General features: G+C 46.9%; 1 protein-coding gene across 1 annotated transcript in view; it reads right to left on the bottom strand.

Moving 5' to 3' along the window:
- LOC104411935 (AT-rich interactive domain-containing protein 1A-like) overlaps nucleotides 1–15371 on the bottom strand; it is a 36117-nt gene extending 20746 nt beyond the window's left edge. The window contains 3 exon segments of the mRNA XM_010022492.1: nucleotides 12926–13039; nucleotides 13995–14456; nucleotides 15129–15371. Of these exon segments, the coding sequence (XP_010020794.1) occupies nucleotides 12926–13039; nucleotides 13995–14456; nucleotides 15129–15329 (777 nt within the window). The 5' untranslated portion in view covers nucleotides 15330–15371.
- Between the last annotated feature and the right edge of the window lie 317 nt (nucleotides 15372–15688).

The following is a 15688-nucleotide window of genomic DNA, read 5'->3' as shown; positions in this document are numbered from 1 at the left end:
CTATGGTACTTTCAGTATGAATCACCAAATGCATCCATATACTGTTTTCATCATCACCAAGATGAATCTGGAGGCCAAAGCCCTTTGCAGCAGCTTTAAAATCCCTACCACCATGAGCTTACATGGGTACAGCATTTCAGAGCAGTTCAACCTTCAGACCAGAGGGACAGAGCCTGCAGCTACTTAGATGAGAGATTTTTAGGCTCAGGAAAAAACACATTATAAAGGTACACCTGAGACAAACTGGTGTGAAAGGACAGCCACAGAGCAAGCGTGCAAGGTGCAATGTGCAAGTCTCCCTCTATCAGGAATGTAAGTGACACACTTCTAGAGGCAAAAGGTTTGCCTCCAGGATCTGAGGAGGTCCCTGGCTGCTGCATGGTGTGAGCAACAGTCACACGTGAACTGGGCAGACCAAGAGGATACGACTTGGCAATGCCAGGCAGGAAAATATCTGCAAGACATAAAATGAAGCAATGTTAAAAACTGTTTGAAATTTAACTCCTAAGTAACTAGATAACAATCTTCCAAGCTGATGTCTTCAACCTTGAATCAAAGCTTCACCCAAGTCCTGCAAGTCATTTAAAAACATTCAGTTTTAATTAAGCAGGTTAATACAGGGTTGCTGCAGACATGGGAGCAAGGGCCCCTCTGCATTGCTAGCATACCACCACGGACCTCACATAGAGGAAAAGCAGGCCTTTAGCTATAAGGCTGTGGATCCGACTCTCACATCATCCATTTAAATAAGTTGCCAGTGAATTACATGTCAACCTTTCTCGGATGTTAGGACCTGAATTGAAACGGGGCCATAAAGATCGATTCACTCGTAAAGCAACTTTCACCTCTAAAGATGTGTAAGTTTCAGGAATTCCAGCAATAAAGTGATTTCCCTCTCTGCCAGCACAGCAGCATTTGCTGAGTGTGTGCTTCTTTTTCCAGGGTTCTCAGAAGAGAGACTTCTGCAAGGGGAAGCTGAGGAGCAGGGATTGGAATGCCCAAGTGCGAGCAGCTCATCAGCAAGGAGCTATTTCCCACCTCTCAAGTTATTTTCTCAGGATGCCAACCATCAAGGCAGAGAGTTGTGGTGGGAGTTTTTAACTGCACCTAAAGGACACCCTTCAGCTGATATCCCATTTGCTCAAGTGCACCACGAACTAAGGGAGAAAAAAAAAATCACTCCCCAGACTGTTTTAAAGACAGCTGTAGCAAAGAAGCCTTTACAACCCTCTCCAAACCTCATTGAAATAATAGAGACCTGCTGCTGTCAGAGGGTCTGGATCAAGCCCAAGAGGAGAGGGCCAGCGAGGTTTTATTTGCCTCCCACGGCGCATCAGGAGGAGACCTGGGAAGACAGAGCAGCACCAGGAGAAGGGCTTCTCCTCTTCCCTCCTCCCACGAGCGCAGCCAATCGAGCCGAGCCAGGAGGTGAAGCTCCACAGCAGTAACTCTGCCAACTTGAAGGAAACGTCAGGGTCTGGAGAATTTCCTCACGTGTTTCCAATGTGTTTTTTATGCATTTTATTGCTCATCTGCCATGCAGATCAAAAACGCTGGAGGGATTCCAACTATTTCACACAGAATCTCACACTCCAGGCTGGCTGCAGCCCCAAAGCCTGAGTTTCTTCACTTGAAATACTGCCCAGTGTTATTTTGGGATGTGACCTGATAGCGGAAGCCCACGGGGACCCTGGAACGATAACTGTTCCAGCTGCGATTGGTTGCCCAACCCTCACTGATGCCAGCATGGGTTTGTCAGTACTGCTGACAAACAAGGACTCAGCAGCTAACACCTTCTTTTCACACCACAACAAAACCATGCCTGAAATCACACAATCTGGTACCCAAAGGAGGGGGCAGGGGAGTTCATCTATCTCAGGGAAAGGGTTGCAAGTCCTGGCATGACCAACACAAGGGAGCTGGTTAGTGTGTGCTGGAAACAGCAACGTTTCTTTTCTATGAAAAGAGGAACCACCATTTCACTATCTGATACAAGCTCATTTGTTAAACAAACATAAAGATGAAACAAGAAGAAATACTTAAGATCAAGGTAACGAAACCCCAGAGGAGAAGAGATTCAAGGCTCCACTCTGGCCCATCCCACTGATCTGGAAGAGCAGGAAGCCTGACCAGAAAGCAAATTGATCTCCCCACTGGGGACTGCAGCCTTCCTCTACTGCTCCCTTGCCCATCCCCAAGCTAAGTGCATATGGAAAGTGTGGGGGAAGAGGGAAGGAGTGCAGGCAGGCTGCTATCAGATCACTAGATAGCACTCAAGGAAATTATGATCTGGAGACGAGCATGTGGTGGAGCTTGTAAATTCTCTAAGGCCAGTTGCTTCCATAAAGATGCTTACAAGCAAGACAAGAGAACAATGACTAAATTTATTCCCCAATTCTTTCTGAAAGGGAAAAAGCCTCTTCATTGCTTCCGACTAATTGAAATACCCACTTTCTATTACAATTTCTTTTTCCCTGCAGTTCCCTTCCACTCATTCAAGAACTATCAACACTTAAAAATCACAAGCTTGTCCTTTCTTTCCCCTTTATTTCCACACCCAAAATACCTCATCCCTCTCTATCACAAGAATTACACAGCTGACTGGCAAGCCAGGATCTCCCTGCTATTTCAGGAAGATGGATAGACTCCTCCTTCTACCCTGCAGACAACTCAATCTTGCATCTTGTGCTTCACGAAGCACTCATCTCATAACACAAAGCGTCCTGGAGACCCCACCATGCTCCAGTTACACCAGACTTGCAGGAGACACCTTGCAAAACTGACTTGAGATTTCCACAGATGTGATGGAAGGGTCTGGAGGGGGCTCTGCAGCCTCCCACCACCTTCCCACCCACTGCATGCCACATCCACATTGCTGCCCCAGCATAAACCAGAAGCTGGAGCTGGGGAACACAAGTTCAGCTGCAGTAGAGATCCAGTTAATACTCTTCATCTAGAGACAGTTGTAATTTGCTGTCTCCAAAGTTTTTCTTGCTGACAAAACAAAGAGAATGGAGGCACGCTGGAAAAGGCCCACACTCCTGCAAGCCCTCCACCACCACCAGCTCAGTGTCAGCGGCCAAGCTTTAGAATCCCGACTAAATCCATCAGCACAGGTCGCCACAGACATGAAACCCACCGAGCACCAACTCTCGGCTCACTGAACCCCCTGGGTGGGAATGCAACCATCTACCATCGCCATAAAAGTGAACTATTCCAAAGCCGAAGCACATTTCCAAGTCCTGTCCTATCCCAAAAATACACAACTTGTTCCAGGAAGACCACCACTCGCCTCGCTCTGCTGTTCTACCACCAGTGACTGTGCAGAAGTCCATCTTTACAGCACCAAAAGCACCTTCTAGATGATCATCATTCCTGGTGTGCAGATGGGCTGGGTAAGAGACAAAGGGGATGAGGAAGGAATTGTGCAAGATGTCTCTCCAATAAAACCTCTCACCACATCTAGAACGTTGCTGGAATTGAGAGTGAAGTGAAAGATGCTGTTTGTTAACACGCTGTTGCCTGTCAGACTTTAGGAAGAGTGGAGTAGAAACCAAAATTACATATTTTTAAGCTGCCAGTTTACCTGTTACTGATTTTGTGTGTTCACACACGTGTGGGAAGCATGTTCATCCACATGCTCCAGCCACCCGAGATGACTGAAGACTGATCCAATATAATCAAAGCCTAGCAACACAAGCTGGTGTCCCCTCGGTCACATACAGCTCCCCTCTAATGCCATACAGGTGTTAAGCACTGAAGAATGGGATTTTTGTTAAGTTCAAGAGAGAAAGATGACTTTCTCCAGGCATAAAAACCAGGGAATGCCCAAAAGAAAGACCACTGCCATGCTAGCACGAGCTGCACAGCACACTTCTATGTTTTAGGAAAGCTTTTTAAATTCATGGCCTTGTCTCTTCTCTTCTATCACCCTTCAAAATGGGACCTGATCAGCAACCAAAAGGAACAAAGGGATTTAATTATGCAATGAAATCACTGGGTTTGGCCCCTCAGATATGTCCCTGGAAGCCCAACCTCTGCTCTTAGCAAGGATCACATGGAAGCAACCACAAACTAGACAGTTGTCAGGTTCTGTGGCAAGCTCGTTTGGAACCAAAGATCCTGGTTACAAAACTAAGCATGCAATGGGACCTTCGAGACCTATTACATGCCACTACTCACCCAAGCAGTCCTTAGGTAAAGGAAGTAAGTGCTAGACTTTTACTGCTTCAAGGAAAAAACACCTACCCACTAAAACAAATACCAGGAAGGCAATACTATCAAGGCTTCAGCCTGTGCTAGGTAGAGTCCATATTCCCTTCCCTTATGAGGGGTTTAAGCTCCTCTCAGGCATCGGTGCTGACAATTACAAACCTAAGATGGGGACTAGAACATGCAGGAGAGATTCGTTCAGTTTCCTGGCTGAAAAAGAAGCTGAAAAGCTCATTCTTCCAGGCTGGCTTTAGAAGAACTGGTAGAAGCTGCTGGCTGTAGCTGCACTGCAGGGAAAAGAGCATTCAGCAAGGAGGCTGTCAGGAGGAGGGGCTCAGTGGCACACAAGAAATTGTACTCTCATTGCACAAAATAAGCTGCTCTTCTCATCCACCTCAGTAAATCCAGGTGAGCCTGGTTGTGTGGCACAAAGCAGGGACAAAATAAGAAGGGGAGGACGCCAGACACGGGAAGTGCTGCTGGCTTTACCACATTCCTGCAACGGGAGCCCTTGCAGAACAGCCAGCACTGCTACCGCAGCAGCCATTGATTTCTCAGAGGTCGATACTCCACTCCCACAGATCTACTCGGCAGGAGCTTTAATCACATCTACTGCTCCTACCCTGTGCCACCCTCCTTTGCTTCCCCTCCAAACAGAATTGAATCAAACAGGGGGGACACACATGACAAAGGGGCTTTCCTCCCCCTCCAAACACCCAGCACACTAACAAATGCCGTATTCTCGGTCTTTGGAGAGGAGAGATTCAAAAGCTGTAGTTGCAGCACAAAGTATAGAAGGAGCAACACGATTCATCCACAAAACAAGATGTCGCTGAAGAGAAAAACTTACCCTGTGGAAGGCCAGCATTCCCATTCCAGTGCTGAGCTCTTACCCTGGGTAATGCACCAGCAAAACTCTCCAGAAGTGTTTCCAATTTAACCCTTTGAAAACTGCTCAGCTTCTAAAAAGTACTGCCAGGTTTATCCAGCCATCGGTACAACATGAACTATTCAAAGCAGCAGTGGTAAATGCTCAAGTTTTGATTGACAGAGCAGTGTCACTTCAGCTAACACAGAAGTTGCCACAGCAACTTTGCCACACAAAGGATAAAAGCTCGAGCTTCAACATTTAACAACAACCCTAAAACAAGTTGCAGGAAAGAATCACAGCCTGGTTTGGGTGGGGAGGGACCTTAAAGCTCCTCCAGCTCCAACCCCCTGCCCCGGGCAGGGACACCTTCCACTAGAGCAGGTTGCTCCAAGCCCCTGTGTCCAACCTGGCCTTGAACACTGCCAGGGATGGGGCAGCCACAGCTTCGCTGGGCACCCTGTGCCAGCGCCTCAGCACCCTCATAAGCATGGAAAGAAGCACAGAGGACCCCAGGCACAATAAGCAGCAGCAGATGCTCTCAGCACACTGAGGGGATGCAGGGGGAGTGAGATCTACAAGTCGATCGCATCAATGAGAAAGGCTCAGAAACCACTGTGGGGCTCAGATGACACAGCACAACCCATTTATTTAAAGAGCTTTGGTTTGTCTTGCAGAGGTTTTTAAGTATTCTTCTTCAGCCTGAAGACAAACCCCAGATCATATAAAATGCTAAAACACGTCAGAGGCAGGAAGCTACTCTCCTATTGCCAGCCATAAGGATATTCCAATTCTCCAGCAGTGCTTCCTCTGGAAGGCGCTTTCCAGTCTCCGATGTGTTCAATTTAGACTCCAAAGCATTTAGTCATCTCAGCATGTGATTATGCCACCATGCCAACCACACGAGTTAGGGTGGGCAAAGAAATGCAGCAAAGGCAGGAGTCTGAAATAATTCAAATATTAAAAAGGCTCCTTTTCAGGCCAATACCTCGCATTTTAAGACCACTCAGCTTTTATTATTCTAAACAATTCCGAGTGTCAGAATCAATTGCTAAAAAAGCAGAAGGAAGGAAGATTTTAGGAGAGAGGGTTTCCAAGGTATCAGGTGTTTGCAAGCCTGATGCATCTGGCTTGTCTGAAGAGACAGCTCAAAGTCCATTGTCACTGTGGGGAGGCAGCGATGGAGCGACACGAGGGGCTACGTGAGCCCCAGACACAGCTACTGCAGCCCAAAGCCTGTCTGCAATACCAGATCCATGCCCAGGTACCACTGACCTGGATGGGACACAGAAACTGAAGACACATTTGGAAAGAATCAAGGAAATTCTGCTCTTGGCCTGGCTCAGAGCAGCGAGCGTGCACGGAAGAGGTAACATAACCATGGAAACCTGGCCCAGGCCAGACGCTGACGTACACCCGGTGCTACCCTCGGGGTCAGGGTGCCAGAGCAGCCAATTCCTAGAGATGTCACTTCTTGGCACTTCAGGAAATTCATTTTCTTTTCTTTTTTACTTTAAACAGAGGCTTCTATTTTCCTGGCCAAGACCTGATTCAACACTAAAACCGAAAAGCACAACTCCTCCTCTGGTTACCAGACCTCATGTGAAATCACAGCGCCAACCCTGTCCCCAAGAGGTGTGGGCACAAGCCCATCCGAGCAGCATGGCTGCAGGAAGGGAGCAGGGCAGCCCAAGCCCTGGGCCCCTGCCATGCCCCACATTCAAGCACCATGTGGAAACAGTTTTCTCCGCAGCATTTATGATGTGCACATCTCCAAGACAAGTCAATCCAGCATGCCAAAAGGCATTAACAGGAAAACGACTCCTGTAAACTGAAAGCTCAGGTGTGGCAGGGTTTAAAACGCGTGCAGAGCTGTCAGCCAAAGTTAAACACCTTCATTTATCCCTGCAACCACTCCATGCAGCAGAGGAAGGTCACACCAACGGCGAGCCTCCCTTCCCTGCACGGTGTGAGACCTCTGGCAGGGTTAAGTTTTGGTGGAAAGGGATGAGGATGAGTATGTCCAACAGCAGACTCGCAAGAGGCTTCCGCGCATTTTAAAGGGTCTGCAGTAACACCAAGTCAGCAGCAAAAAGGAAGTGAAAAAACTCATTTCCCTGCCCTACAACAATGAGGAGCCTGAAGGCGCGTTTCAGAGCAGAGGGTCACCCCGCGCGGCGCACACCTCAGCAGTCACGGTGCAAGGAGCAGCCCTGTATGCTGAGGCTGCAGCAGCACAGGGGATGCCTGTGACAGAGCACAGGCTATTGTTCAGGATCCCAGACCAGAACTGGTCATCCTACAGCAATTTCCTATTTAAACACTGACCCGCCTAGTCACTCCGGCCGGGTTCAGAAGAACAAGACACCGTCCTCTCCCGAGCGAGCTGCGAGCTGTCCCTGCAGCCTGCCTCCGCACGGAGGTCGCCGTCTCCTCTTTCAGTTGGGTCCATAACTGAAATCGCTCCTGAGAAAACGAAAGGCTGGGGGTTAGGGGGAATCTGTGCGAGGCGTGCAGGCAGGAAGCAGAGCTGAGCTGCTCTCGACCAGAATAGAAACAGGAAACGAGCCCGGCATCGAGCATAGCGCAACCCGCTGCCAGCACAGGCTCCTGCGAAGCTGCATCAGCAGCTTCGTGAAGCAGCAGCTCAAAAGGGATGTTTGTTGGCTGTGAAGGTGGAGGGCTCCACGCAGCCCAGAGCCTGGGTGATGCAGCATAGGATGGGGGGTTCCTCCCGAGCACTGGGTCAGATTAGCTCAGTTCCAACCTGGAGGAAGAGGGGTGGGAGGAGAGAAAACTGCCACATGGACAAATAGCTTTGCAGCACTGAGAAGCAGGTCAGAGGAGTGAAAGATATCACTGGAGTGGCTGGAAGATGAGGGTAGCTTTGGAGGCAGCACTGGCAAAATGAAAAGGTTTCTTAGGCATCACCTTCTCAAGAAACCCCACGGAAACGGTGCCACAGTCACACACCGAGAAGCCTTGGTCAGGAAAAAGACATGTTTGCAACTCCCTGTATCATCATAACTTGGGATAGAAACCTTCCTATCAGCATAAACTGGAATGCACGGAGCTCTCTCATACCAGTGTTTCAGGTATTGTGCTCCTCGGGGCAAGCCTCCAGGTGCTGGTGTGTTTATCTGCACATTCAGCTGTGATGCCCAAGCACCACAGCATGCAACTCTCCTGCTTTGAAATGCATACACCACTAATCCCTCTCTTAAGGCAAGCAATAAGACAAGCTCAAAAGGCCAAATACAAACTAAACAGAAGCAGGAAGTCCCATATGCAAAAAGAAAAGAGCTTCAAGTGACCAGCAGATCCAACTAGAAAAGGTTCTTTTCCCCTCAAAAAATTGACAAAATGATATTTTAAGCTCAGGGGGCTCATTTCTTGGGCTGCACCTTCCTTCCCATCCACAGCAGCTTTGAGACAGTTTTGTGCTGCATTTCAGCCTGTTGCATTGATTATTTCCAGGTCAGGGGACGCAGCCGACACAGCTCAACTTTATTCCACTTGAAGCACTTCCAGAGTACAAGTTGAAATGAACCACTCGGTAAGAATGAAAAATCCAAATGGTGCTTCTGTGACAACATCCAAGTTCAGAAACCACTTGACTTAAGAAAGGCAAAAGAATCCCCTACAGTTGCTGGGGATATTCACAGCAGGGTCTTCCTGCACCAGCCTGAGCTCTGCAGCCTCATTCCTCTCCCTTCCCCACAAAACCTGATTTTGCTAAATCCGTGCTGCAAAGACTCAAGACCAGGATGCACATTCCAGAGTTGATCAGCATCAGGAATTGGTTTTCAGTTGGTTTTATTCTTTCCTGCCACTGACAAGACACTGTTCAGTTCTAAACTTCAGTTCATCAGAGATGAACCAAAGTGAGACGCAGCTGAACAAACAAAACAGGTCTCCAATAATGCAAAATACATCAATTAAAACGATTCCCATTCCACGCCAAGATGAAAATAAGTTGCCCACAACAGGGATGGGGTTTCTCCCTCAGGCTGTGCAGTGCACTGACCAAAACAAAGTAAGGACATTGTGCGGTGGGAATTCCGAAACCTGCCCCAGTTTGCTTCATGACATACTCACTGCAACAAAACCTCAAACACATCTTTGCTGGTTTAGATCCAAAACCTTGCCAGTGTCTGTCCCTCCCGGCTTGGCCACGAGTCCCACCCCATGCAGAACACCTCTCCTACCGAAACACTGCTGAAAACAATACCTCTCACAAACGTTTTGGTTTCCACCGATAGGAAAGCTTCACTGAAGAAATCTCAGAACATCCAGTGAAAAGCAAATACAAGCCAGTATATAATGGTATCAAAGCAGTTTTGCTTTATAAATGGCTTTTAGGGTCAAGCTGGAAGTCCCAGCACCACAGATACCAACTTCTGTGGTTTAGTATAAACAGCCCAGTGCAAAAATGGCTGCCTTGATGCTCTACACCTCCTTCAACTCAAAGCCATCAGAAACTTGCATTCAACTCCTTCAAGGCAGCCCATCAGACAGAGTTTGGAGCAGGACAAAAATCTGTTTTATATTCCATAATGAGACACAAAATTCCTCCCAATAACCCTAGAACTCCAGAGAACTTTGCAAGAGAACTGATTTGCAATCCAAACCCAAATGGATGTCTCAGCAGCCTATTTGCGTCCCCTGTACTTGCTACCAGCATCTTCCATGTCTAAGCAGAAGGCAATTAGTAGCTGGAAATATCTGAATTCTACAGACTCAGAATCCAAACCACCAAAGGTAAAAGACACTGAATAAACTGGATATGACTTGCCAGGGAGAATCCTTTGCTAAGAAGAAGGGACGAGGGAATCTCCTGGGAGAAACAGATTTATACTAAGGATTACCATTCCTCTATTACAGCTAGACACATAAAACTACACTTCTCCCATATCCAGTAGCAAGCTAAGTTTACTTTAGCTGCAATCCTGACAGATTCCCTAGGGAAGCAGCAAACTCTTCAGGAAGTTCTTCACCTACAGGAAAAGAGTAACAGACAGGACACTCGTGTGGATGCATTCCTCTCCAAAAGGCATCAGTGAGTTCAGGTTAGCAGGAGCAGTCACCCCAAAATACAGCAGGTATCATCTTCAGAAAGAGAATAACAAATCAGGAAATACTTAAAGCAGAACAGCATATACCCTGAGCAGAAATGGAATCCCAGACATTCTGCTACTTACAGATGAGCAGACAACGCATTAGAGAAATCAGCAATTTGACTCTTCTGCTGTCCAAGTCCGAATACAGGGACACCATCAGGAAAAAGTTTGGTTAGTGACACAAAAACCATTCTCAGGAAGGTATCTGGAAGACCATCACCCAGAACAATCCACGTGGCTGAGTTTAACTAAGCTACAGGAGTTGAACAATGTGACAATGTCACCTTCCAGGATATGACCACGCACCCCAACTGTGATAGGATCAGCCACAGAAATACTCCCCCCTCTATTGCTTATAACTCCAACATTAATGATGACGTCCAATATTAATGTGTAAAGGCACTGGGTACATAAATATAACACTTCACAAGAACCTAAAAGGCTGCAACCTCCTTTTCTGCCTCTGTTTACTCTGAGATGATGCAAGGCAGGATTTGCTCCGATCCCAAGATGCCCAGTGAGCTATTCCACAGCCCTCACGGAGGCTTGGGAAAGGGCTCTGAACTCCACAAAAAATTAAAAGCCCACAAACTAACTATGCTTCTCTAAGTCATACATAACGGCAAAACAGGGATCCAGCAATCCTCCCGAGTAGGATAAAACTTTCTAAACCAGACAGACTGAGCAATATAAGGAAGATAAAAAGAAATTGATTGCACCCTTCCAGGTAGCTCTTTTCTTTCTAAGCATCCCCAGGCCAAACTTCATGCAAGAGATTGATCACTGAAACAAAAGAATTGGCTGCCATACACCTGGGAGGTCCTCCCTTTAAAACATTCCACAGCATCACTGTCTGCTGCATTTCCCAGTTTACAGAGAGGGATGCTGCTCTTGTCCTACAAGACCCCAACAAGAAGACAAGGAATTAGGAAACATCGATGAATAAGGGTGAGTTTCTGCAAGGGAGGTCTCCCTTGTTTAGTTTTTGCCTACCAAAGAAGAGAAGGCCCAAAAACACACTGGTGTTGGGTAAGCTGAAGGCTGTTTGATTTCTTAAATATAAATTATTTGGTGATACTGTCAGGAAAACAAGCTACCAAAGTCTGTTCAAAACAGAAGTGAGCTTCATAGCTGGCCAGTTCCAAAAGCCAGCCCCATTCTTTGGACCCTTCAGCAAATCTCTGAAGTACCTGATGAGGAATTGGTGGACATTTAATACTTTAAACCTGGACGTGATTCCTTCATGCTTACAGCAGAAATAGCTATCTTTTCTTCAACTCCTTGGGGAAAAAGGAACATTTGAAAGGGGCCACATACATTCTAACCACAAGGTATAAAACAAACTCCCACTTGGTGCTGAGAAGGAGCCACTTCTGCTAAGCAGAGCAACTAATTCCTATAATCTGAGTCAGAGGGCGCTGATTGGTAGGATTCAGGAAGGCCCCATCAACAATGCCACTGAACAGGACTTCCCACCGTTCCCAGCTACAGCAATTTCTTCAATTACTTCAGTGGCTTCACTTTTCCTACATTCTTTGCCAGGAGATGGGTCACATGGAAGAACTTGTGGAGAGGCAGAGTGGAAAGAAACATGCTATTTAAAAGGATTTTTTTTTTGCCCCAGGCCTCAGAACAGATTAAATCTTTGTAATCAGGGTCCAAAAGGATAAAAAAAAAAAGGGGGAAAAATAAAAGGGAAAAGAAAGGAAAAAGAAACAACCCACAACTACTCCCATTAGGTGGTCAGAACTAGAATCACTTTGTATTTTGGGTGACAATTTGTAGCCACAATCCAAAGGAATTATTTCAAGGGGTTCCCAACAAAGCCGTTCTCATTACTGAGAACAAAAATAACTTTGCTATAAACACTGCTCACTCTCCTCACACCAACCCAGCTGCAGCTTAGAAACTTGATTTAGCCAGTGGCTAAACAACAAGAAATGAAAGCTCACTCACTTCCTACTGCTTCCAAGGCAAGTAACTAGGTAAATCAGAACTCAGCGGCTCAAAACTTCACCTCCAAGTCAGAGGCAGAGACCAACTTGTGCAAACTGATCTAAACTTCTAACCCTTCTCTATTTTCTTGATGAAGTTTGAACCCAAAGTTAAACTCTTCTGGTCCAACAACCTACAGGAACACTAAGCACTCATCTCACACCCAGGTGTTCACTATACATACAGCAAGCAGATCTAGAATGCAAAACAAGATATAATTTTCCATCTGTGAAGGAAGGAGTTATCTGTGACTGATCTTCCTCACTCCAGGTACTAATAAACTTGTCTTTTTCCCCAACTGTTCAGTCAGATTGGACAAAAGAAGCTTAAGGATCCAACAACACAGAAAGGGAACCAGGCTGCTAACCACCAGTGCAACAGTGGGCTGAAGGAACAAGAACATAGAACACAAGTGAGACACTTTTCCCCTGAAAGTCAGGGTTTGTTCTGACAGGTGCTTCAGACACTGCAAACAGAAAGCTCCAAAACACCATCTTTCAGCTAGAACACGCAGACCAGAGGATTTAGGGTTAAACTTCACTCTCAAATCCATTACTTTTGTAAATTACATTTAATCTCCAGTGGGAAGCCAGAAGCTAATGACTTAGTAAAAAGCACAGGCAGCCTCCATCATTCCCATTTCCATGTGGAATACTACCAGTGCTAATTTATCGTGCTGTGCTTCTGATTGCCCTCGCCCCAGTCGCTTCTAGATCAGCTCACCACTCACCGGCAGGCTAGAAGGTCTGGACTGAAGATTCAAGTTCATATCTTCTTGCCCTTTACTGGAAGCCATTGAGGGAGCAGACGATGCCTGGGACCCAAATGAGTCTTGAGATAACTCCTGAAACATCAAGAAACACCAAAAACCCACAAAGGGGAATAAAATAAAGCCTCTGCCAGAACGACTCTGGTAAATTCTCACACTGTGGAAGAATTATGCACCCTTGGTGACATTTGCCCAAAACAGGAGATCAGACAGCAAAGAGTTCAAGCCAGCATGCACAGGGCTCTGCAGGAGGACAAACACTGCTGGACTTCTACCAAGAGCACTGCGAGCAGACATCTAAAACATGACAAAACAGCAATTCTCTGGCTTTCCCTTACTACAGATCCTGAAGAACAGGGACTGTCCTGAGAGACTGCCCACTTAGCTTCTTCATCTTCCAACATCTTACCACAGCTCCAAGTATTTCATTGCACAAACAAGACAAGTCAATGACAATCTTCAACTTTCCTAAAGCTACCTCTGAGGCACTGCAATGTTTGCTGGGAAGTCCCTGCCAGCTTCTCACACAACTATTAACAGACTAAGCCTTGCTGAAAAGAAATACAATTTACATAAATAGCTTCACGATTTCATCTGAAATTCCATACACTTGATGCTTTACTTCTCCTCCCTAAAGCCAAGTTTTACACTTAAGAGCTAACTCTTCCCCCACCATCCACGTGTCAACTCTGCTCTTGTGCTAAACCAAGTAACTCTGGAACACCTGGAGAACTTCCACAGGCCACAAGATGAAAACCATTCCATTATGAAACCCTTTGGACTGGGATGGCCGATCAGCAGCATTTACTCAACATTAGTCTTCAAAACTGCAGTATCACCACCGTAACATCTCTCTGAGAGAGATACAGATCTAGACATGACAGCGAAGGCAGCACATCTATTACCGTAATCGTTCCAGCCAGCCTGCTGATGTGTAGTTCAACCGACTTTCAACGCACAAAGGAAAGGATCTTCCCAAGTTTCTTTAAAAACCATTTAAGAGAAGGAACCAAAGCAGAGGATGGCCTACCTGAGGAGGAGGGAAGCGTTGCTGAGAGTATGCAGACTGCTGCTGCTGCGGCTGTGACTGAGGGTATGAAGATGACTGCTGAGAAAGAGCCGAGGAAGCTGTCTGCTGAGTTTGTTGCTGCTGCTGGTAGGGTGACTGGGACTGCTGCTGTGAGTAGGGAGGCTGACTCTGTTGATGCTGCTGGGCTGAGGACTGCTGCTGAGGATATGGAGTTGGGGACTGCTGATGGGGCGGCTGGGACTGCTGCTGGGAATACGCAGGCTGCGATGTCTGAAGCTGCGGAGGTTGAGACTGAGGCTGTTGCTGCTGCTGATACGAAGGCTGAGAGTGAGGGGTCTGGGATGGAGGCTGCTGAGAGTATGGAGGCTGCTGCTGTTGGGGATGAGGGCTTTGCTGGTTGTAATACGGAGTCTGGCTTTGCTGCCCATATGCACTGGGGCCCTGCTGTCCATAAGGAGGAATCTACAGAAGAAAAGGACAGAGTTACACCAGTTATGAAGGTATTTTACATACACACACAAAAGTAAGATTATGCTCAAGAAGAAAAAATTCAGAGACCTGTGCAGAGCAGCTAACTAGGAACATGCCACTACCTAGATACTTCCCAGACAACAGCAAAAGTCACTCGTGTGACATTATTTTTGGCAGTAACAGCATTTTAATAGGCACCTTAACCCATTTTTTAGGGATCCTTATCTGACCACCTCTCAACGATAGTAACATTGAAAGGAAAGACTGTTTGCTCCAGGAAAAGGCAGCCTTTTCTGCAATCCTGCACACAGTCCAGCAGGAGCCACCTGGATCATGTAATGAGCCAAAACTGACCTGAAGTAATTTCTTCTGCGAAGAACAGCCATGTCTTTAACAGAACACAGCAGAACGAGTATCTTACTCCCCTTGCTATTTATTTTTCCCTTGTTTCAGTGCTCTGGCACCGCCTCTCCTGGAAGCAAGGATTCCACAGGTCCTCATACATCAATCATACCTAGATCCACGTAGCCTAAAGAAACGCCATTTTACCAAAGCAACTGATTCCAACCTGGTTGAAGTGATCCCTTCAGAAGGCACAGTACTCTGCTGCTCCTCTGCTGGCCCCTGCTGTGAACAGAGACTACAGAAGCTTGGGTGCTCTACCTGCTGTGCATATGAGATGCTGCCCATTGTACTTTGCGTCCTGCTTTGCATTCCCATGGGATATCTCTGGGGAGTTTGCGGTCCATAGGGCTGTCCTGGATAGCCATGTCCTTGCTGCGGCCCCGCCTGAGGTCCCTGTTGTTGTGTGTACGGGTTGTTAGCTCCATACGGCTGCGGCCTCATCTTCCCCATCTGATCCATTGGGCTCGAAGGCTGCAAAGCAAGTTGCAACACATGATGTACATCCAGCTACGTCCAGGAATCGTTCACAACGTCCCCAATCCCCAGAAGAAAACTTCCAACAGGTTGGCGCAGCGAAGCAGAAGCTCATCTGCCTCTTCCCAGGTGCTAAACCCCACACTTACATTCTGAATTGCAGCAGGATTCCTGCTGCCCTTTCAAACCTACAGACACAAAGAACAAGGCCAAGGAGAAGAGGTCACTTTATGCTGATGTATCTCCCGTGGCCAGAGGACAGGAGAGAAAGGGGGAAGGATCATTAAGAAAGATGGATTATCGATGGAAGTGGCTTTTCCCCATAGCAGACAGTAGTTTAACAT

This window comes from Nestor notabilis, unplaced genomic scaffold (genome assembly GCF_000696875.1).
Source record: "Nestor notabilis isolate BGI_N333 unplaced genomic scaffold, ASM69687v1 scaffold29609, whole genome shotgun sequence".
NCBI lineage: Eukaryota > Metazoa > Chordata > Aves > Psittaciformes > Psittacidae > Nestor > Nestor notabilis.
Note: the sequence above shows the minus strand (reverse complement) of the source record. Positions and strands in the feature narration are given on the sequence as shown.